Below are 23,678 nucleotides of genomic sequence, written 5' to 3' on the forward strand. Positions count from 1 at the left end.
ATTAGAACTTTATATATAAACTTACACAAGATATCTTAATAATATTCCTATGTCTTTTAACACCTCTATTGTGGATAATAACAGAAGGAATAAATGGCATGCATCATATATCATGAAACGATGTTGAATTACAATTATATAAATAGGCACCAAAACAAATAGCGCTGTTCGTCTGTCATGCATATCAACGCCTATTCTAAACAGATCAACCTTTTTCCCATTCATCACTGGTAACCATAATTTTATGTCCTCCAGAAGATGAGTTATGTCAAAGCTAAAAATGACAGTAAGATGGCTGGTTTGGCACAGATTCAAAAATGTTAATTGACTGCTTCGGCGATGACTTGACAACTGAGCCCGTGTGATCGATGTGCTCATCGCCCTTTTCCCTCAGAGAGAACATCTCTCAGGATAAAACAAATACTGCTCCACATTTGCCTTGACGAGAACCTAGAATCCTGGGAGCACTAGATGGTGGCGTATAAAAGTGTAATGATGACAAAAGACTGTGCCAGCTGCTTGGGTTACTGTACACAGAGCAGACACAACAAATGACTTACAATAATTAAACACAGGAAGGAGTGGGGATCCTCTGGAGAGACTGCTTCCTAGAATACTTTATGGAGTTTACTTAACCGGTGTCAGCTCAAACTTTCTTTGAAAAGAGAGTGCAGAGAGAGACAGGCTGTCACTTTGTTTTCATTAATACAGATGTGTGAAGCTCATCTTTCCAGAGCAGTGTATCGCACAAGTGCCGCCTTTAACGCAGCTGCTTATTTGGGATAAATCCTCTTAATGAATGTAAATATTCAATCATTTTTCAAGAGTGTAGCGTCTTAAGTGCTGCGATATTGTGACATACCTTTAATAATCTGCCGTGCCGGTGAGTGGCCGCACTTGTAAAACACCCGGGCACACAGTGGCACCAGCTCCGTGTCCATGTTCTTCATGGCTTTCTTGAATGTAACAGCAAGTGCTTCTGTGACATCCTTCACATCACTGACCTGCAGGTCGTCACCGGGCACAGCCAGGGAAAGAGAAAGTGAAGCGCTACACCTGTCAGCAGACATTACAGTGTGGCACTCTATGGATCCGCACGCCACCTTTGTAGCCACGTGACAGGACTTCCTTTTGGTGATATCATCCTGAATCGCGGTCACATGAAGCTCCACGGCTGCAGCTCTGGGTAAGGCAGGTACCACGGCGACCAATAATGGAGCGGGTTTGATCTCAGGCTCCCACAACAGGTCCTGCAATGCAGACAGATGGTATTCAAATGAAGAGGCTGGAAAATTATATACCGTGTCGAGCCACACTACAATCAAATGTATGGCCCTCCTGCTGAGATACACGCTTACATGCTGTGTTTTCTGACCACAAGCACTACTCCATCAACATTAAACATTATTGTAAAGAAAATCATAAAAATTCTACCACACAGCACTAAGACGGGCTTTTTACTTGACAGACTGACAGGCTATCAATTAACGTGAGATTGTGAGGTGACCCTCGGTAATGATAGTGTACAAACAATTCAGAAAGAATCCATAATGCTCACAGCCCCCACAAATACAAATGCATTCACTTTGAGCCACATTTGCTAACATGACAGGTCCTATCTAAGATGACTTCTCACCTTTCTGAGAAGATCATTCACAGCATGTTATGGCGGTTTCACCACATACATTTAGTGGAAAACTGCCTCAATCTTATCTTCAGAGCCAAAATCTCTTTATTTTTTTCTCCTTCGGACTGAAGGCCATTAGCAGTAACAAAATGTCTTGGAGCAGTGCTACAATGTGGCCCTTTAATAATACTTGGCTGTGGCTTCATCTGCTAATGGGAGAGAAATGAGTGTTTTATATAACCATCGTTTCAGTTGGAGTCGATAGGGCAAAAACACTTAACCCCCTTTTCAATTTGCTGGATCAATTTTCATCCACTTACACCCCACTTTCTAAGTGCAGAATAATAACAGGTTACTTACATTTTATTCTGATATTCACTCACAAAAAAAAAAGAGAAATCATTGACAGGAGCAGACGACGGCCTCTTTGTCCCTTCAACAGACGGCCCGTCATGACCCAGTCTGTCAGATTCACTGAAATAGCACTTACCTTCAGATTAAACTTGAGCAAACGCTTAATTGTGTATCAACAGCTAACCTCTTGCCTTGAAGAGTGGGGAAAAGAAATTGAAAAAAAGAGCAAGTGTCCTGAATGAGTGTGTGTGCAGGAGTTACGTTAAGATTTCTTTACCCTGCTGATTTTGAAGAGAGCCGAGCTCGCGGTGATCAACAATAACAATCACAAGAGCAGAGAACAATGACCGTGTCAGCGCCGACCTCTTAGCATGGCAGACAAAGTGACAGCACACATACGTGTCTCATGCTTTGATAAATGTTATATTAGCACTTCTGGCACAGGCTAGGTATTCTCCTAGAGGGGGCTGCTCATGCGCTTGTCAATAGTGATTGAACATGGAGGAGAGAGAGGGAAGTGTGGAGAGAAGTGACAGGACAGGGGGTCCTGCTCAGCCAGGCTTAAAGGCCACCCTGCAGGCCTTGGGTGCCGAGGTACTCTGCCCAACCGACTGTCTACAAGGAGATCAGGGGACTCCAGCTCTCTGCTCCAGCCTCTGGCACGACTTTATTGTCACGGCAAAGTAATGCTGACTTTTCGTCAGAGCTGTCGGACAAGGTTACATCAGTTTCTGTTTGTTTCTTTATTAATGTCTCCACCAAAATGTTACATTGGGTGGGAAGTTTGTCCAGCAGTTCTATGGAGCTGAATGTGCTCTTGTGTGCGCGTGCATGTGGTGAGAGTTCTACTACAGTGTGCTCCTCTGTTAAAGGAGAGAGAGAGGGGAAACGGTGGCCGACATCCCTACCTGACCAGTGATCATTTATTAAATTAATCCAATAAAACACAAACTTTGATATATGGTGGAGCTGAGTACTGAAGTGCTAAGTTGAGAGGGCAGGCGGCTGGCATTGTGTGTGTGTGTGTGTGTAGAGGCCTCTGTAACTCTTTACACCAACCACTTAACACAATCCATCTCATGACTTCATCTCACATCAGTTCCAGGGCATGCAGCCATTCCCCTAGTGCTTTCTCACACCGTAGGCAGCAGGTAAACGCATGAGGTCTAGATCTGCTGGGCTCAGCTCTCTGCACTTATGAGGTGTGACCTGCCTCTCCTTATGTTTGTTTTTTTTTCTCCCCACTTTCCTCCCTCTAACTCGCGTCCGTGCGCCTGGAGCGTGCGGCCGGTTGGAGGGCCGAGAGGCGTGAAAGCCGAACGGTAAACACGGTAATAAGGAAGTGGTGTAAAGGCGGGGAACAGCGGGGAGCTGATGGGACTGCGCTGCTTAGCCAGTTCCCCTACATTTCCTGCTCAGCGGGATGCCTTCAGCATGTGGTTCTATGTCTCAGCACTTACTGTAGTGCTGTCAGTCTGCTATAATATCCCTCCCCGTTCACTCCCTCATTCACTCCCTTTTCTTAAGGTTCCACTCTGAAGCTCGTCAGACTGAGTTTGTGTAAATGAAACACACGGGGTCATGAAATTCTAAGAATGAGGTCATTACAAAACCATGGCAGGGGCCAGAGTTGCATCAAAAGTCCCAAGTAAGCAGGAAAGAAATAATGCTGAGAGTGTGTGTTCTGTGGTGAGGAGGGAAGAAACTTTCTACACTGCAAATATGTTAAACTTGATCAAAATGTAAAAACAATAATTTGAGTAAAAACTGTTCGAAATGATCAAGATAACTGATGTTTATGAACAGTGCATGAGTAAAGAGCCATAACAACGAAAACATATTGTCACATGCTTAATGATTATTCTTTAGCTTTCAGAATCTGTTATTGCTACACAAAGGGACATCTGTTTAAACATTTATTGACTTATCACATCAGCATGTCCCTGTTCATCAAACTCTTTGCACACAAACTTGCATGCACAAAGACAAGCAGGCTCTTTGCGGTTTAATGCACCGTAAATACAATTTCACACTTGTAGAAACTCTGGTATGCTCCCAATTAACCCTGCACGCTTCTTCATCCACCTGATTAGATAAATTATCAACGCACAACAACAACATGGCCCCATGGCTTTGCAGACACGCTCAGCACTGGTGTTTCCATCAGAAACTTGCACTTCACAGGTCTGGTGTCTGAAAATACATCCCCCCTTACATGTGGATATAAGAGTTAAAGGCTATGCAGTGAAAGATTTCATTTGAAGTCCAAAACTAAATCAGGTATATAATGTGGCCATTTCTGTAAAAGGATACAATATAACAGCTGCATTTTAAGAAGAAAGATGGAATAAGTATATATTAGTTGTTAGAGTAGAAGCATAATTTAATTCCTTAAATATCCAGCAATCACTATATAACTATATTGCCTCCAGATGATGCATTTACTTCCCTAATCTGACATACAGTATTAAATTGCCAAATGCCAACGACAGTTAAAGAGAGAATGAAACAACTAGGCTATTAGGTAGAACTTCCTTAACATATTAAATAAAATAAATTTGATAGTTTTTAGTTCAGTTTAATAAATCAGAATGGAAAAATTACACACACGAGTACATTGTGCAGCAATATGTGACATTAATTGCAATATTATTATTATTTTTTTTTTTTCAGTTTCAATTTCAGTGAAATAACATGTGGGCTGTTTTCTTTTCTTCTCTCTCTCTCTCTCTTTTTTTTTTTTTACTTTCAGTAAAACTCTTTTTTGATATTTACTTTTTTTTCAATTTTAAATACCCCATGAAGCTGCCTGTAAGTGAAACAGGACTCTTTTTGCTGATGGTGGAAACTAAGTTATTACTATTCTCTGTGGGAGTTCTATTATCAGTGTTTGACCTGAGTTAAATATTGCAATTACAGTCAGTTCAAATGAGCACCAGTGCTTTGTATAATCCCCACTCCAGGGAGAGAGCATTTCACCAAACCCCCCACCACAGCCGCTCTCCCTGTCTATCTTCTGCTATGCTCCATGCATCTGCACGCTAAAGTGGAAGAGAGGGGCAAGTTTGAGAGTCAAGCTGGGAGGTCAGACCAGGACGGTTTGTCTCACAGGCAAAACATGGTGTGTGTGAAGTTGTGAGGGAAGAGCTCACCTCTTTACAGGGTGAAAAACCCTGAGCTGTCAATTAATCTGGGAGTCAGCTGAAAGTAAAACGTGGTCTCCTGGTACGAATCCTGGGTCACGTCAGTGAATATTTGTGATTCTTCTGACACATCACATGGAAACACAACAGATGGGTGAGGTTGTCCGTCTTCAGTGATCTCTGACACAGACTTTAAATTGTCACACCTCCATGCCATTAAACCTACATGCAAATTTGTGCTTCTACTTCACTGTGTATTACAAGGAGGCAAAATGTGTCAAATAAACACAAATACACACCAGTTTTGAGAATATGGCTGCTGGCGTTAATATTATACATTTTGAATTACATATACTGCTTTACTATTTGAGGGATTGACACAAAGTTGACATAGACTCTGCAATCTTTAACACTGCTCACCACGGCACAGAGCCACATGTTGGAGGTGGGCTCCTGCCTCTTTCCCTGAGGCCCTATTCCCATGGCGAGACAGATTATTGTGGGAGGAGAAGGGCTGCCAGGGGAGACTGGTGCCCCTGTTAGACGTATGGAGGCAGGGGTTGTAAGCTGGGGCGGTGTGGAGTGGAGGAAAGGATGGAGGGAGGTGGCAGGAAAGAGGGGTGGAGAGGGGGATAAGCTGCTCTGAGAGTTGAACGGAGCTCCAAAATGGTGTGTGGGGGCAAAGGATTAGGGAGGCTCTGTGGAAGACATCTGCTTCTGTGCCAAGCGCCACATTATCAAAGACACCAGCGTTTCCCACATCATCAACTTTTCATGAGCGCACTCACTGGTAAATATCAGTCGCAGCGGCTTGGGTCTCCAGGGGGAAGAAAGGGGCGAGGAACTTTCCCTTATTTCACAACAACACAAACCTAAAGGCCTCTCTGAAAAACTTGGATACCATAAAAAGTGTCTCTTCTTTTACTTATTCATTGAAGCATGAATCCCACTGTCTTTTAATCCATTAAACATGTGTGGGTCTGATATCTTGCTATAAATACGATCAATATTTCCTCTGCATCTATAATAAAACAGCTGGCTCTCCACTTTAAACACTGGCGTATATACTCGACAAACAAAAACATCACTCCATACAGACTGACCTGCTCTTCCTCTGCGGCCTTCAGCATGTTCCCCCAGGCGGCTCTGACTATGGGGATGTCTTGATGTCTTGTGGCGTAGCAGTGAGCCTGGACAACATGAGCCGGAGTCAAGCCGCCGATCACAGCCTGCAAAACCTTTTTCACATGGCTGAAGCACAAGCGCGCCTGCATCCTAACGCCGGCCTTCACCAGTTGCATGGTGCATGGGACCAAAGCAATTTGGCCTGCGCAGAAAACAGACTCATCTACCTGGAGAAAAAAACATGGAAAGGGAAACACAGCATAAGTATCACTGTTGGCTTTGCAATGGCAAAACCAAGGCCAAGAGTCCAGAGCAAAACCAGCAGCCCAGTGATGCTGTACATAGGCACTGTGGTTGTTTGAGTGAAATGATCTGAATTCATCCTGAAGGGAGATGACTGCCAACATGTCATGGTTTCATCTATCACACTCAATTACAGCATTTTAAATAACTCTTGTGGTATTTGGACACTAAACTGAACAAAAAATCTACAAACTTTTTACTAAAAGAAAAAGTGCCCTTTAAATCCAAACAACAGAAACAAAATAAACATTTGTTTGGTGACATTTTTACAAATATTTGCATGCATTAGATCACATAATGAGAAAAAAAGTTACTACTGTCCTTTCCCCTATTGTTTTATCAAGACTGGATTATTTATTTATTTGCTTTCAAACTGAACAATGTGCCAAACCTCTGTCTGAACTAGAGTGTAGTAAAATTAAAAAAAATAATGTTTAATTAGGCAATTATAAACTGGAGCACTGAGTTGCTATTCAATCAGAAAACTATGTGTAAAAAACAAGTCATCAAACTCCAAAATGAGTTTTAATTATTAAAAAAGAAAAGTAGAATATTTGTCACGTAGGTGCTATAATCAAATTAACATTAATTATACGTGTATATTTGAGTAGCGGAGCATTAATTAACAAGTTTCACCTCTCCCATTTTTCAGCATCTTATCACCAACAATTTTCATTTCACAGCTCTAAAACAAGCAGGTATTGTGAGAACCCTGCCAATGTAACTATGTGCCACCAGTGTTATTTATGAGCGTAATTAACCATGTGATAATAAGCTCAATTCTCTGTTAAATACCTCGAGCTTCATGTATTATGGAAGCCGAAAAAAATCTATCTGTTTAATGCAGAGAGACGAGAGGGGATGAGGAGCAGCATTAAGGAGGTCAGGTCTTCAGAGACCCTGTCTGAGGTTGGACGCCCTAGTGACGGTCACTGGCTGCTGGTCAATGCAAATAGATGCTGGTTACATGTGATAATTGCTGGCCTGTGCAGGGGAGCACATGCAGATGTCCAGGGAGAATCAAGGGGGCCCTAAATCAGCTGATACAAGCTGGACCGCATCCTAAACCAAAGTTCTTCTCACACTCATTTCAAACAAACCTTTCATTTCCTCTACTTGGTTCACTTTGAGTGTCAGGCCATGACACAACTTGTTCAAAGAAAGAACTGACTACAGAGTATTTATACTTTCTGAAGTGCATTAAATCTGTCTTTGATGGGACAGTAGCAGAACAAGAAGCTAGCCACACGATAGTTTAGCTAGAGGCTGCATGTCGTGGCTATTTCCATAATCAGATGGGTTTGTCATGATCCCCAGCTCCTGGGTTCACTTGTCAACTGTGATAAATCTTCAGCTTCCGTCTCTGCTGCTGCAAATTACCACGACAGCGCAGGAGACAAGAGATGGAGTGAAGACGAGAAAGAGAAAGATGAGTGAGTGGGGCGGGAGGAGAGGGAGGAGATAAGGCCCTCGCTGCTTTCAAACAGTTGGATCAATCACCGGATCATTTACCTGCAAGTATGATCTGCCCGCGAGCCTTGCGCTACCATGTCTGCCTCACATAAAAGAAAGATTCCCACACATCAACAACAAATTGTCATTGGCATTCCATTTATGAGCCATCAAATGCCATCATATTAACTCCAACAAAGAGCAGCTCCATCAGGTTGGACGGATGGCCAGAATCTTTTAACAAGCTTGTCCCCATGAAAAGAGCTAGCTCCATTTTGAATTCATAAAGGCCGGCTACCATTTGTCGATTTGAATATCAAAAGGGACTAGCGTGGGGCCCCTTGACTGTTAAAGGGAGACTCCCATAGCTTCTACCAAGCAGGTGTGTGATGATCAATTATTAAGGATCCCACTCTGGTTACTCTTAGTGGGAGGTGGAATTGGGGATTTGGGGGTTTGCGGCTGTGGGGGCACATCTTTCTGTAGTGAACCTGGATGGGGGGAGAGGCAGAGGAGAAGGGAGAGCGAATACTATTTACATAAAATTAACAGTTCAAAAGAATGAGTTCACACACCAATCAAACTTGTTAATTGACTGTCAATGGTGTGTCCCTGAATATACAACACAACTACATTATTCATCTTAGGCCTTGACAGGGAAGACAGTCCAATTTGCATGGGCGTTCTAAACGTGATCAACAACCACAATGCCACATGCATTTTTAATAGGCCGGAGATGGGATCCTTCAATATTCATAAGGGTCAAACAATTGCATATGACATTAAACTTTCTATAACAAGGTAAGTATTTTTCAAATGCTAGCCTTAGCAGCCTAAATGGCCCACGGAGAAAAGGGAAGATGCGCTGTCTTGCAGTGTTCACAGTGAATCAATACCACATGTCTGTGCTGGTTTATTTCTGTTCTCCTGCTTCTTAATAATATTTGATATTTGCTACCATAATTCAAACGCTTTTCACTGGTGAGACAAAATATATTTCATTAAACCCTAGATGTTTGTTTGTTTTCAGAGGAAACATACAATGGATGTCCAATCATGATGATTATCAAAGCTGTAGCTCAGTATCAATATTTGATGATAATTGAGGTGATTTAAGATTAGTCAATTGGTCCAAAGTTTGTTTATTGTATTTTTATTTTTCAAGCGTCAGATTTCATGATTCATATTTCATAAACTTGTCATTCTAAGAAACCCTAATAATAAAAAAATGACTTTGACAGACACTTCAAAATGAGTTTTTAACAGTATCTAAGCCAAACAAGCTTCCAATTAGCTCAACAACTGAGGAGATGACAACGCTCACTTTATTTTTTTATTAACTAAGCAACGTTTTGCCTTTGTGCTTTATCGACCTTTACTTCATGGCTTAAACACCATCATTTTTCGAATAAACTCAATGACATGCCAAAAGGTCACCAACCTGAAAGACATCCTCTCACCATCTATGCGAGCTACTGACAGTAACATATATGTAAATGTACTCAGGAAGTGCCTGTCTGTGTCTGCTTCCAGCCCTTAACGGTGTCTCATTTCAGGCTTGTGTGTCTGAGGTGTTTCTAATTGCAGTTTTTGTCAAAGAGCTCCCAGAGATGACCAGACGGTGCTAGACTATATTCACATTGGTGTTGGAGCCCTCTGGGCCCCCATCGTGTTGAGGATGTCTCCAAGTGTCATTAGTAGAGCTTTGGAATGGTACAGATGAACCGGGCTGAGCCTGGATAAAATGACCTGGTATTGACGAACAGTCAGGTTTTTCTGCCTGGTTCCAAGGACAGAGAGAGGTGGAAAACTGCTCCACCGCTCCTATCAGATATGCTAATGGTCACATTTCTCCCCATTGAGACCTCATGCATAATTTAACCAGGAAAATGATAATACAAAATGTGTAAAATAGGTTAGATTAATATGGTGTAACTTTTCTTTTATGCAAGGACACATGTAACCAAGCTAAAGGGGGTAATGGCAGCACAGTATCAGCTACATGGTGGGCAATTGCATGCAAAATGTAATTAATATTTGTGATACGCCCGTCCATTTAGATGATATAAACTGTTATTAATTTACATCAAAATGTCAACTTAGGTTACCTGGAACAATATATATTTCACCTTATTCAGATTTTTTCTGATTTGTTAACCAATCTTTATGTTTCGTATGTCCTTTTGCTAAAATGACTTCCTTCAAATATTTGGATTCAGTGTGGAGCGCACTGGACATGATTCAAGTCAGCTTTTAGATTACAGTCTGAACTGACAGACAAACACTGAAGGCAACACACATATAAAACAAATGTATACCAGATAGTTACTTCTGTAGCCTACAGTAGTTTTTGTAATTGTTGTGTCTAAAAGTTTGCAAATCATACTGAACAAACAGCTCGATAGGTTAAAATGATTGCATAGCCTGAAACCATACAGGAATGGTTATTAACTTTTTAACACCCATTTGAGTGTCAAGTCAGTGTGTCACACAGCAGAGGGAAGCTGGATCTCTCAATCTGGGTAATTTTACTTAGTTTTTAAGTGAAAGTCCCTCCGTAGCCTCAATTATATTCAGTGCAGTGTGTCCTGCAGTACACCTGACATGCCATGCGGTGCACAAAGAGTAAAATGAACAGGGCTCATCTGTGAAAGGATAAACAAATTTCAGTTTCTTTTGCATTTTATAGTTTACAAATGGGAATACAGTATAACTCATTCTTAAACCCATGCTGAAATGGGGTGAGGATGTCAAACCAGCATTTCCGTCTGGCCTTCTCTACTGACTACACATCAGTAGTGAGACAATGTTGCTACACTCTGGGATTCATTCAAAGGTGAGCTGCTTACATTTTTCACCTGTTACTCTGTGATCTCCTGTGCCTCACAGCTCACACACAATCAGCTAATAACATTTGATTTGTGGAGCTTGTTAAGGAATCTCTTCTGTTACTCATCTGAACAGAGAAAACTACTTCCTTTTACTGTTTAGGGGAAAACCATATAGCTATGTAGGGTACTGCTTGGACGTATAGGTGACAATGTGACAGGTAAGTCCTAAGAAGATGCTACAATTAATTATCACAATGCATCCAAGATAGTATAAGACAGGGCTGTTGATCTGTTGATGCAAGAATGAACACACACACGCACACACACTCACTAAATCATTCTGGGTCAGTCATTTACTCTCTCTCTCTCTGTCATTTTCCCAGTCAGTCTTAATAAAAAGTCACTCAATGACTGGCTCCCTCACTCCCACTTTCTTGGTTCTTCATCATTCACTAAGTCATCCATCCATCATTAACTTGTACAGTCCTAAACAATAAACACATGCAGCTTGGAGATTCTTTTGTTTTGTTTTGATTTTGATATTTAATGGTTTATTTGTGTCCATTGGTTAATGTTCAGAGACACTGCACCACTTCCTAAGTAGAGTATCATTTAAGTGGGTGATATTTTAGTGTATTTGTGCTAAATGTGCCTCTCAATATTTTTTCAAAGAAAGTTTTAAAAGTTTTCAAAAATGCAATAAGGAAAAACATGGTTAAGACACACTGAAGCTCAAACAATTTATTTGCTATTAAAACATTTTTTTCACACCAAAGCTGCAACGGAGCAATTTATTAAATTATAAGGTCTTTCAGTAGCTGATAGAGCAGCACATAACACACATGCGAAGACATTTTAGTAAAAATCTGCAAGCATACCTCGTGAAAAAAGTGCACAAACTGGATATGCTTCAATACTTACTGTATTATTAAATATAATACATTCATTTATTATATTACGTATTTACAAAAACAGTGGAGAACTTTAAATTCCAGGAGCAGAGAGACACAACTTAACCCTGCTGCCAGTTGTTTACTGTTATGTAACAAGAAAATCTTCAACAGTGTATCTGTGGGCAGAGTCGTCTACAGCCTCCACAGAGCACGAAGGGTAAATAAATGTATTTTCAGGGCACATGGGTGAGGCTCTCAAACTCATTTTTAACATTTTTAAGACTGATCAATTCAAGAACCAAGACAGCAGATTCAAACCCAGGATGTATGCAATTTAAAACCTCATTTGATATACAAACTATACGAAAATAGGACAAACTTATTTCACTTTTAATCCCTTATGAAACATTTTTTATATATGTGACAAATTTCTGAATTTCTGTCTGCTCCCTTTTTTTTCTCTTTAGTAATTTTCTTCTTTTCTTGAATATTTCAGGGTTGGCAAATAGCTCAAGATAGTTCAAAATGTGGGGATCAAAAAAAAGAAGAAAAAAACTGAGGTTGAAGTTTTGTTGAATGTATTTAAGTGCATATATTATTTCTACGTTTTGTTGGGGATTTGATATGCAACGACTGTTTAATCCTTGTGTGGTGGATGGCAGTTTGTCAGGGATGTGTGCTGTGATTTCATCTTGAACTGGCTTCAAGTCTGTGGGGCTCTTTCAGCATTAGTGCATTCAAAGCAGATCACGTCTGGGAGTGGGAAATGATAAGAGATGGGCTCATGTTGTGCTGCGCCCTGAGGAAATCCTGCCTCTTCTGACACCTCATTTCTACAAATACAAACCTTTCAGGAGAACCACAACCTCTCCCCTCTACAGAATCTCTCCCCATGTTAGGCTTCTCATTTAAGGCTTCATGGGAAGGAGGAGGGAGATATTTGCCTTTTTTATTCCCTCCTATTTTTTTTCTACTATCTCTATTTTTTTTTTTTCTTCCTGTTTGTGCTCCAGTTTGAGCCTAACCCCTGTATGCTCAACTGTCACACAAAATCAGTGTTACTTAAACGGCGACATAAATAGCCGTATGAAGTGCACAAAGAAAGGCAAGTATTGGGCATTTCTGAATGCATTCTCTTAGGTCTAAAACTGCACATTTATTCAGCAAACTAAACCATAAGCATATGTTGAAAACACATGGTTATTACACTGACAAATTTAGCAGAATACTCCGGATTACACAACGATAATGAGCCATTGTTGAGGCAATGTGTGGTCAGTCTGGGCCAGGGACACTGGCCTTTCCCCAACCCCCACCTTCTGTAAGCTTATGTGTATTTTTCTATTGTGCCTGTATGTCTGCCCTCGACATGCCCATTCCCTAGACACTGAACCGTGTGGAAGAGTAACACTGTCATGTCAGCTCTGGTCAACTTTATGCTGGTCAGGAGCTGCCGCTCAGTACTATAACCAAGGTCAGGGGAGCCTGACTGCTGGATGCTCAGGGACACATCTGAATGCCAACAGGCATGAAAAATAAATAAACAGATATATCTTCCCACCGTCATTAAAAAATGATTCTTACAACATCATGAAGCTAGTTTTGATAAAAATCTGATGTGGTTGTTGTGTTTCTGTCCTTGAGTAAATTTGCTGTCGCTATAATAATGTTAAAATAAAGAAATAAGATCAAATAAAACACAACAAATACTCAAAGCTGATGTAATAAAATTGTCTGCTGCTGTGGAGTACTGTGCCACACCAGAGCTGGGCAGTGGATGAAGAGTGATGGAGGGGCATGGTTTTTCATTGCGTTAGGCAAAATGCCCTGCTGCCTTCAACTGTCCCGACCTCACATTTTTTGACAAATTGGTTGTGAGGCTTTTACGACTGATGCACATATCGCAAAAATCATTTCTGCCAAGCTTCCTCTATGACCTGCCCGTGGGACATGACAAGCCTCTCCACGCATCGCTCTATCAAACCGAATCTTTCCAGGACAATGCAAATTATGACAAATTCCATCATCCTGCATTATGCGCTTTCCTGCTAATCTCCCTAATTCGAGAGAATCGGGGAGGGTCTCGCTGTTTCAGCTGAGGGGCATGTTGTCTGATTGAATGATGCTGAAACTGCAACACTCAGCCCCCGTTCTCTCTCTCTTCCCAGCTGTGACCATCTCATCTCTTCTGTCTTTTCATATTTTTCTTTTATTTGAAGCTACATCTCTCAGTCTGGCTGGTAATAGAAGCACTAACTTAACCTGGGCATAAAAGAATTATGTCAACATAAAGTGCCGTGGCACAACCATTACAGTGTAACTGTCAGTTGTGGTGAAGTTGAGTAAGTCTGTGTGTGATATGAAGGATAGGACCACAGTGTAAAAACGTCTGCCCTGGAAAAGACGATGTGAATGTCTACAACAAATCAGCCTTTGACCCAGTGATATGAAGTTGCTGGTTCAGAGAGAAGAGAGAAGATTTCTCTGCAACCACATCCAACACTTGGAGTAAAACACACTCATCAATACACACACACACACAGCTTTCCCTGTCTTGTTCATTTGCTTGCAACATCTACTTCAGTATTCACATAATAACAGACAAACAAATACTGAAAGACAGTGCGATCAAGACAGTGCAGAAAATGCAGCGACGAGCAAAAAGATATGTAGTTCCCTCTCATCTCAACAGATGGCAGTATGGCTGCATTAAAAGGGCAGCAGGAGCATCAGCAAACCTCTACATACAAAGTCCATTCAATCCATGGACAGGCTGGCTAGACAGCATCGAGGTCTCCTTGGATTTTGTTTTTCTTTTTTTTTTCTTTTTTGGCAAGTCAAAATGCTTGCATAAAAATCCCACCACTGAAATGCAGAAGCAGGGATGAAACAGTACGAATAAATTATAAAAAACAGTATAACAAACTGTTCGGGGATTTCACTGCAACATCTAAACCAGCGTTGTTCTGTATTTATTTTTATCAATAAATACAGGAAAATCCAATTCACCTGTAAAAAGTGTCAATAAAAGAATAACAGTAAAAAAAAAAAAAAACAATGAAACATTTGAAAAAGGAAGATGATCCATCTAATCCTTGTTTATATCAACTCTGGAATTATTAAAAGTGTTATTTTCTTGAAAATATGCACCAGGGGTAATAATGTTCTCACTATAGCAAACTGATAAAATACAATATGCTGCAAATGCACCGAATCCCTGCTGAAAAATATAGCAAATATTAACAGTTTTTGTCAGTGCATCAAATTCAACTCAATAAATTTTGACATGTGGAAAATATTGTGTACTGTATATTATATTGGATGAACTCTTACCCTGAACATCCCAACTTCATTACATTATCTAGACTCGCGGGGCCTGACATTCCCTTACATAATAAATCAATAATATCAATAATAAATATATATTAAAAGTGAACATGCTTATATGTCCTCAGAAAAAAACAGGGGGCTGTATATTATTCATCTGCAGCAGTTTTTACCTCGCTGAAGTGTGCTTTGATGACAATGGCATTTGAAAAATGAATGACCCAGGTTAAAAGTTACTACTCAGAAGAATTGCTCCATGGGAAATTTATGATGAAGCGAGTGGCCAAAAGTAAATGGAACGTAAACGCTAACTCTTTTCTGAGGCATCCGTGGTCGCGCCAGAGAGAAAAATCACCTTAATAAATGAAGATAAAAAGGCAATTCTAGCGCACACTGTTGCATGTGGATGTAATAATGTAATGTAATTGTTGTGAAACTGCGTCATTGTGTGGAACTTATGGAATCACAGAGACATGAGAGAGCATAATAATTATAGAAATCATCTATAATAGCAGTTTCCTAAAATACACAATGTGGAGCACAGTGCTTTACATCATAGTCAGGGGGTGAATCTGCTGCTGTAACAAGCCATTACTAACAGCCTCTCCATCTGGATTGGTGACAATTAGTGTTATGAAGCCTGTGCCCGTTGGTAACATATCACATGCAACCTGGATATCCTATTAATAAAATGTTAAACAGTTTTATTTTATTCTGCTCAGCCACATATCAAAAATACATATTATTTAATGTTTGATTATCTTTACTGTTAAATTCTTCTAATATTTGTGTGTATGCTGTTTTTGATAAAAGATTCAGTGTTAGAGTAAAATGTTGCATTTGCTGATGTTGTTCTGTATTTGTTTCTGTATGTCACCACACAAGCATGTGTGGGCGTAGGCCCCTGTATTGTTCTGTCTGTATTTGCCTCACACGTACATTTCGCAAGGAGCATCTTCCAGACCCTCCCTATCCGTGTGTTGTTGTGTGCGTCCGTGTGTGTGTGTTGCGTGTGCGCGAGCGCGTGCAGGCACCCTGTCAGCTATGCCCTCTCGTCACTGCAGGGGGAATCAACACACCCGGGCAGCTCTGAATATAGTGGCTAGTTACCATAGTAATGGGATGGTCATACGTCTCTCCTCTCTCAGACAGTGATGGGAGTGGACAGGACACGCCGCTATGCTTTTTATCTATGCATTTGCTATTCAGTTATTTCATTCTGCAAATAAAAAGCCAAGCTAACCCACCTCTCCCTTTTTCAATTCAAATAGCGGGGTGAAATGGGAAGTAAATAGTTGGATATGGGGTAATAATTCACACATGGGACTACAAATAATTGATGTGTTTTGACTGAGTGTTTGTGATTGCAATTGTAATAGCGCAAGTGTCTTGGCAGATATCTGCGGTGGTGGGATCTTTACATGACGCTTTTCAGATGCCTTCTTGATGTCTCTGAACCATTCACCCCTCCACTACTTATCAGCAGTGACAAAGTGAGAGGCAAACAAGCACACACACACACACACACACACACACACACAAACACACACATACACACAATTATGTGGTTCTCTCAAATTAAAAAGCAGTTTCTATCATTTATTAAATAAATTCACACTCATACATGAGGACTGATTAAATTAATCTATATTCCATTAAAGGTTCTTCTTAATTCTGAACCAAAACCAGACGTGTGTCTCTTGGAGCTTCCCACGATGGTTAAGTGGTGCATGTCCACATGTGTGTGATACAGACATCTATCTACATCCGTGTCTCCACATCATTTTGCATGCACGTCGTGTGTATATTTTGTGCACACTTATGGGAATGTGGAAGTGGGATGATGGCTGTGGCTATCCTGTCTCTGCTTCCCATTGCTTGTTGACATGAACCAAGGCAGTCAGGCACCAATAATACATGAAGAGCTGTTCAAAGGCAATTAGGATCAGTTGTCAGGGCCGGGCCCATTAATGAGTGGGAGTGTGGCAGGGGCCAGGGCAGAGGCACAGCGCCGGCGTAGGTGACCGCCTGAGAGCCGATGCACTCTGACAGATCCAGTCCTTCCCCTGTCCTCGCCTGGTACAAGCTGATACCAGCCTGTGCCCACGTGGTGCTGCAGTAGCAGCAGCAGCAGCAGCAGCAGCAGAGCAGGATAATGTAACAAAGAACGCACTGACTCCTGAAAATGACTACTGCCATGGCAGGTCAGCCTCTGTGCAGTCATGACAGGAGAGAAAGGGGGGAAGTAGGGCACGTGGGTTGGGGTTGGAAAGAATATAATTACCACCGCTGCCATCCACTGCTCCCCATAAAACTGCCCCCTCATCAGATTAAAAAGGTGGTCTAATTTGGCCTTTCACATACAGTACATGAGGCAAAAGTGCCCACACCCCAACCAGCAGCTCCAGCTCTGTCCCAGGACGGAGCTACGACCATGTGTCAGTCCAAATATATGTCTTGGCCTGTCCTACGGGAGGGGGAAGGATGTTTGCATACATGACTGTACTGAAGAGTGTGCATACATGTCGTGGGTATACAGGCCTGCTCTCAAGCAAACATCTGTCAACAAACGTTTAGATATAGATCTATTGAAGGTAGGAGATATTGAGTACACTCAATTCCCCGCTTTGTTTGTGTTTGCATACATCTTTATCTATTTGCATGTCACTGACTGTGCTTTGAATGCCGTATACCTGTCCTATCAGTCATGAGTGTGTTACAGTGAGTCATCTGAGACTCATTTTAATGACCGAACCAGTTTACCTTGTAATACAACCACAAAGAGCACACAGGTGTGAGTGTGTGAGTGTGTGTGTGTGTGTGTGTGTGTGTGTGTGTGTGTCTTTGTAAGACCTGGCCTCGGGGCATACAGCCGTCATGCCACTGTGGTAAGGGCTTCCTGGGTTTGATCAGTATGTTTCGCGTGTGTCCGGTTCAAGTGAAGACAGTTGACCCCAGTGTTTGGGTAGGATGAGTAAAGTCTACAGAGACAGACTCTGGTGATCTTCAGAGACAGGAACTGAATCAATGCTCGCAGGAGAAAGGCTCTGAGGTGAAGCCTGACTGTCAGTCAAAACCTCTCTGACTCCTCTCCAGACAAAAGGTTCAACTCATTGCACACAATTCGGGGCATTCAGGAAAGGAAACATCCAGCCTTATTCTACTTGTGCCTTCGGTGAAATGAAAAGAAAAAAAACAAATCTGTGTTAACATCCTCCGCTGCAGCTAGGAGCAAGTAACTACACGTGCCGAAGAGCACCGCAGTTTTGAGGAGCTTTCAATCTCATGACTGCTCAAACTGCTGAGCCTTCAAGACCTCATTTTTCACCGACTCAATTACTCAACAACTGCTCTCCTCCTGGCCCCTCCCCTTCCACCGTGCCTCATCTCCCCTCCTCCTTGGTTGGAAGTGATCATTTGTTCTTTTATTAAAGTTGATAACATCCCTTGCATTGTCTGAGTGTGCACGCTAGAGAGCCGCCCCTACTATTCTAGCCTCCAGCGTTTCGTATTATTGGTGCATTATTTCACGCATGCCCTCCTCTTTTATCAAGCGCTTTTGAAGTAATGTTAATAGACTAGAAAATTGAGACATTTATGAAGTATGGGCCGTGTTTATGAAAAAATCCATAAAGTATGACAGCGGAGAGGTGAGATAAAAGCAAGGTTTTAATAGATTATGGCAAACAGGGGAAAGGCGTCAGATGCTGACAGGCACCTCCTCCGAGATCCCTCATATTTTATGGGATTAATTTTGTTGTATTAGAAATGAAGTTAAATGTCCTAATTAATCTGTTCGTGCTGCATGAATACCTCCCTGAACGCAGATGCACACACACACACACGCACACTGTTTTTTGGCTAATTACTCTTCTGTGGTAATTGAGGTAGATATATTCTCTAGATGCAGGCTGAGGAAGTTTGAGGAGGTAAAAGGATGGGGGGGGGGTATTTGATGTTGCGGTGTTGAGGGGTGGGGTGGGGTGGAGGGGCTGCTGAATTGTGCAAGTTGGCTCTTTTACAGGAGTGAAACATTCTGGGTGAGAACAACAAACCATAAAACTGAAGCACTTAGCTTAATTTCAGCTGTTCATCACTTCATTCTTTTTATTTTTTTGCTTTCTCACCCGTCACACTTGCTCATATTTAGCTGTCAGTCCTTTGATTATTCACCAGCTGCACTGGTGGACCTGAGATCTTCACAGACTCATCACATGCCATTTGTTCTCCCACTACATTTCTAATGGAAAACACTGTAATACATGTGTATGCTGATTCTATAATACAGATGAGGGATTACATCTTCAAACACATATATTTCCAGGGGTGATTCTATGCATAAAGTGTTACCACAACCTCTGTTTCAGTTTAGTTCAGAGGTTTTTATCACAACTCATCCTCTTCTCGGTACTAAAATGCCTTTAAATCATCTTTGACATCTTGTTGGTGGAAATAAAACAAACAAAAGAGGGGCTACAAATGAGCAGAGGGAAACTTTCCTCTATTTGGCGCTACATGGGTGGCCCAGGCTCACCATGTCTCAGGCTGACCTCTGAACTCCTCATCAAGAGGGTCAGACAAAGTTCAGCTCATTGTTTTTAGACATTTAGACTCTTGTAAGAAGATTATTCAAATTCTGGCACCCGCCTCGGTACGCTCCTCCCTTTGACGTTAATGGGCAACGTCAGATCCACTTCCCTCCTGATGCCTCGCAGTCCACTTTGACAATTTTCAAAATCCAATGCAAATCCTATCGCGGGCTTGTGCGAGACGGCCTTCCACAATATTGACTGTCACTCACAATTAGGGGAATGAGGCAAGGGGTTAGTGTTCACCAGCAACCTGAGGCTAGCGCAGTCAGCTCCCAAAACACAGCCCGTAGAATCTGATCAGTGAGTATAATTTCCCGGCAAATATCCCAGGGGTGAGCCACTTACCTTAACAAGAAAGAGGAGATGTTTAACAACCGTTCAACTGATCGTCCTTCTGTTCAAACCTGGTTTGGCTATTGTGTTTGCCACTAAAGGGAACGTGACGGACCTGGCAGCATTAATTAAGATAGATGTGGAAAATAATGCTACAGTTTGAGATTATAGTAAATGAAAGGTCAATTCTTTTCCATCTGGCAACTCAGAAGCATAATTGTTTGTTATTAGTACAAATGGAATATTGCTGGCTGAAGAAACAGGCCAATGCTCTTTTCCCCCTGCTATTATACTAATGCAACAGAATTGTTTAAAAGCTTTGTGCAACAGACAACAGGCAGGAAATGCTGTAATAACTTTTATCTCTTTTAAAAGCACACAATTACTTGGCTTTTGTTGTAATGGGAGAATTTGTTTTGATATTCTGCATCAGAAACCGGATGTCTGAGGTCATCTCTTGTTTTTAAAGAACTGATTGATGCAATAGCAGAGTGACATTTCTTATATCTTAGTTAGATTATGCAAATTGTGTCTAAAACAATGAAAGCTAAATTTGCATTAGATCTTTGAGAAGTAAGACAGTGAAACAAAACAATTAGTAGCAAAAAACTTTGATGTTACCAGACTCACAAAAAATATTATACTACAAGTATTACATACTATGGTGAACACAAGCTCTACACACATGTCAATCAGATACGGAACAATACGAAACGATGTAAAAACAGAGCATAAATTAAATCTCTGCTTTTCCTTTTATAGCTTGAGGCTTTTACCTAAACTACCCCCATATTATGCATTAACATAAAATACACTGAGAGGCCTCCTGCTTTGACATCATAAAGGTTAACTAATTCTTTAAATCAAGACAGATCTGAATCTGTCAGTCTGCCAGGCCAAGTCGACATTCACTCAGCTTGCCATTCCCGAGAGCTGAAGCTGAGAGACATGACAAGCCTAGGCAGACGGATGAATAGATGGATGGAGTTTGAAGATCCAGCATCCATCACATGCCAATCCCTAATGCCATTCCTCTCTACCTCCACCACTACCACCCTTCATGGTGGAGAGACCGACCGTGGTCAAATCCTGCAGGGCCAGAGTGCCACGTTCTGTCAGTGGCCATGTGCTCTGTCTCAAACCGCTGGACACTTGTCAGAATGAATACACTGCTTACGACAAAAGCCGTTATTGATCCGTCTATGATTACATGAGCCACACTACAGAGGAACTTGGTTTTCTCAAACAAGAAAGTAAACAATTAACCAGAATAAGTCATCAAAGGGGCACCATCATTTGTTATTTATTTCCTCCGCTAAGTCGTAACTCAGCCTCTTCAAAGAACTCATCACAAAAACACCTCTGCTACACAAAAATAATTACATCATCTGGACGTAATTAAGAACACAAATTCATCCTTTAATCATTTCAAGTTTACCCCCCCCCCCCCTTCCAACTCACTCGTATAGCTGGATCCTGCTTTTAATTAGTAATTCTTTTCCACAGAGAGTGAACGTGTAGGGCTCCAGGTTATTTGGTCTCAGACGGCAGCTTTTCACTCTCTGTTGTTGCCAGAGCCCTGTCGCCGTGGTGTCACATGGCAACAGTCACCAAGGAAAATTGTCATTAAGATGGAGTCAAAGTGAGAGGAGGGGTGGCACTGCATGCTTGCTCACAGCACGGGGGTAATTGTATCAATATGTAAAAATCTCGGGCTGTACCGATGAGTTGTTAATACATTTTTGATCAAATTAAGCCGTTGTAGCGTGGTGGGGGAACAGACACACTGAGAGACGACGCAGGGGTCATATGAAGCGCCGTGCAGAGCAAACTCCACTCACTGATTTCTCAGACTGCTTTAGATATGAATGATCATTAGGAGGATGCGAGATTAAACTGTTTTCCAGATGCAACAGCACATGCCTACAGCTGCCTCTAATTTCATGTCTCAATGACACTCCATTGAGGAAATCAAACACTGCTGGCATGCTTAAAGCAAACCTGACTCTGTAGGTTACAGCTCAGGAATCCAAACTGCACCAGAGCCTCTGAGCTTCAGTGACACACTGGTGAGATATGCCGTCAAGCTCAAAACGAATGGCTAATCCACACATGTTCTCACTCATAGACGGATTTGGCTGCAGGATCAAGGACAGTGTGGAGGAGATGGACACTATCCTTGTTGACAGTACCTTGACAAGTGTAATCCCATACAATACACACTGGGTAAACAAAACACCAAGCCAACCGTGCAACCACGGCCCACACTTCCTCTGCTCTGCCTTTGAATTGCACATTCTTTCTGGTTTTTAAACAATATGAAAGAAGTTCAATTCCTAGGCTTTACAAACAAGTGTAAAAATGGATACATGCTGCATAATGGAGATACATATTTACATATACACATAAAAGTTGTGCTGAGAACAAACTATGACTATGAAAAAACAACAATCACATGCATCTGCATTGCAAAAGCAAAGTGCACATACTGCATGTAATGTGAGACAGCTCATTTGCTTTGTAAGCAGACCAAAGTGTCATAAGAACCAGCAGACATACCCATCATTCTTCATATTAATCCTTGGTATCCCTTCATTAATCCATTGCTCACCATCCAAACTGCTATTACAAACAAATAACATAAAGGAAAATTATATTTCCTTGTTTTTTCTGCATGACCACTCCAGATAAGGATTAAGGGATTCAGAAAGAGCTGTATCATTATCACTGCAACAAGAAGCTAAGCCGGGGATGTGAGTTTCAAATATAAGAATAATAATAGGAAGTGATTAACCACTGGAAAATCATATATGAGAATTCCCTGTAAAGGATATTTCTTAACATGGCTGCAATGCTGAGCTCATAGCTTATTAATCGATAAGTGGGTCAACAGAAAATTGTTACAGCTTCTCAAATGTGGAGATTTAAATCATTTTCAACTTCATATTGTCTATTAACTATCTCTGAATTTCTTTGACTGTTTGTCAGACAAAATAAACTATTTCAGGCAGGCATCACTTTTGGTTCTAGCAATTTGTAATGGGCTTTTGTCAGTACTTCTAGACATTATATAAACAAAAGCATGAATTGTTTGACCCAAAAACCAGATAATTGATTACCTGATGATATATTTCTTGTTAGTTGCAGCTCTACATAGCAGAATTAGGCTCATTTAAGCATTTTCTTTCCCTTCTTGCTGCCATCAGTTTCAACCCGTCAGCACCTCTCCCTGTTGTGGACTTTTAGAGTCTTACCCTGAGGGCCTGGCTGTAGGGACCGATGTTGGCTGGGGCCCAGTGGGACAGGCTCTGGACGTGCAGGGCCTCCCTCTGGTGGAAGCAGCCTTCCTCCGGGGCCTCAGTCCAATCATGGAGCAGACAGTCCATCAACATCAGCTGACCAGCAGGCAAAGGAGCCTGGACACACACCCTAAAAAAAAAAAAAAAAGGTTTGTCAACTTTTCCATGACAAATAACATAAACAGACAAATAAATGTCTGTATGTGTGTTTGCTTTACCTGGATGGAGGGTTTATGCCAAAGTGCTTCTTATAAACTGTGTTGAGTGGACCAAAGTCATCCATGCTGCTCACATACAGGTGAACCAGGATAATGTCCTTAAGCTTCCATCCTCTGCTGTCCAACGCATCTGGAAACAGGCAGCACATTATAAATGAATACAGTCATATTATCAATACTT

General features: G+C 41.5%; 1 protein-coding gene across 1 annotated transcript in view; it reads right to left on the minus strand.

Annotated features, from left to right (window-relative positions):
• Positions 1 to 23,678, minus strand: part of dph6 (diphthamine biosynthesis 6) — a 57,166-nt gene that overhangs the window by 4,950 nt on the left and 28,538 nt on the right. Inside the window, exons 11-14 of the mRNA XM_085766700.1 lie at positions 23,498 to 23,627; positions 23,235 to 23,409; positions 6,228 to 6,476; positions 863 to 1,250 (exon numbers count right to left, since the gene is read on the minus strand). Coding sequence (XP_085622826.1) covers positions 863 to 1,250; positions 6,228 to 6,476; positions 23,235 to 23,409; positions 23,498 to 23,627 — 942 coding nt within the window. The remainder of the gene's footprint in view (positions 1 to 862; positions 1,251 to 6,227; positions 6,477 to 23,234; positions 23,410 to 23,497; positions 23,628 to 23,678) is intronic.

This window comes from Trachurus japonicus, chromosome 22, assembly GCF_045865225.1.
Source record: "Trachurus japonicus isolate A0001 chromosome 22, Traja_1.0".
Taxonomy (NCBI): domain Eukaryota; kingdom Metazoa; phylum Chordata; class Actinopteri; order Carangiformes; family Carangidae; genus Trachurus; species Trachurus japonicus.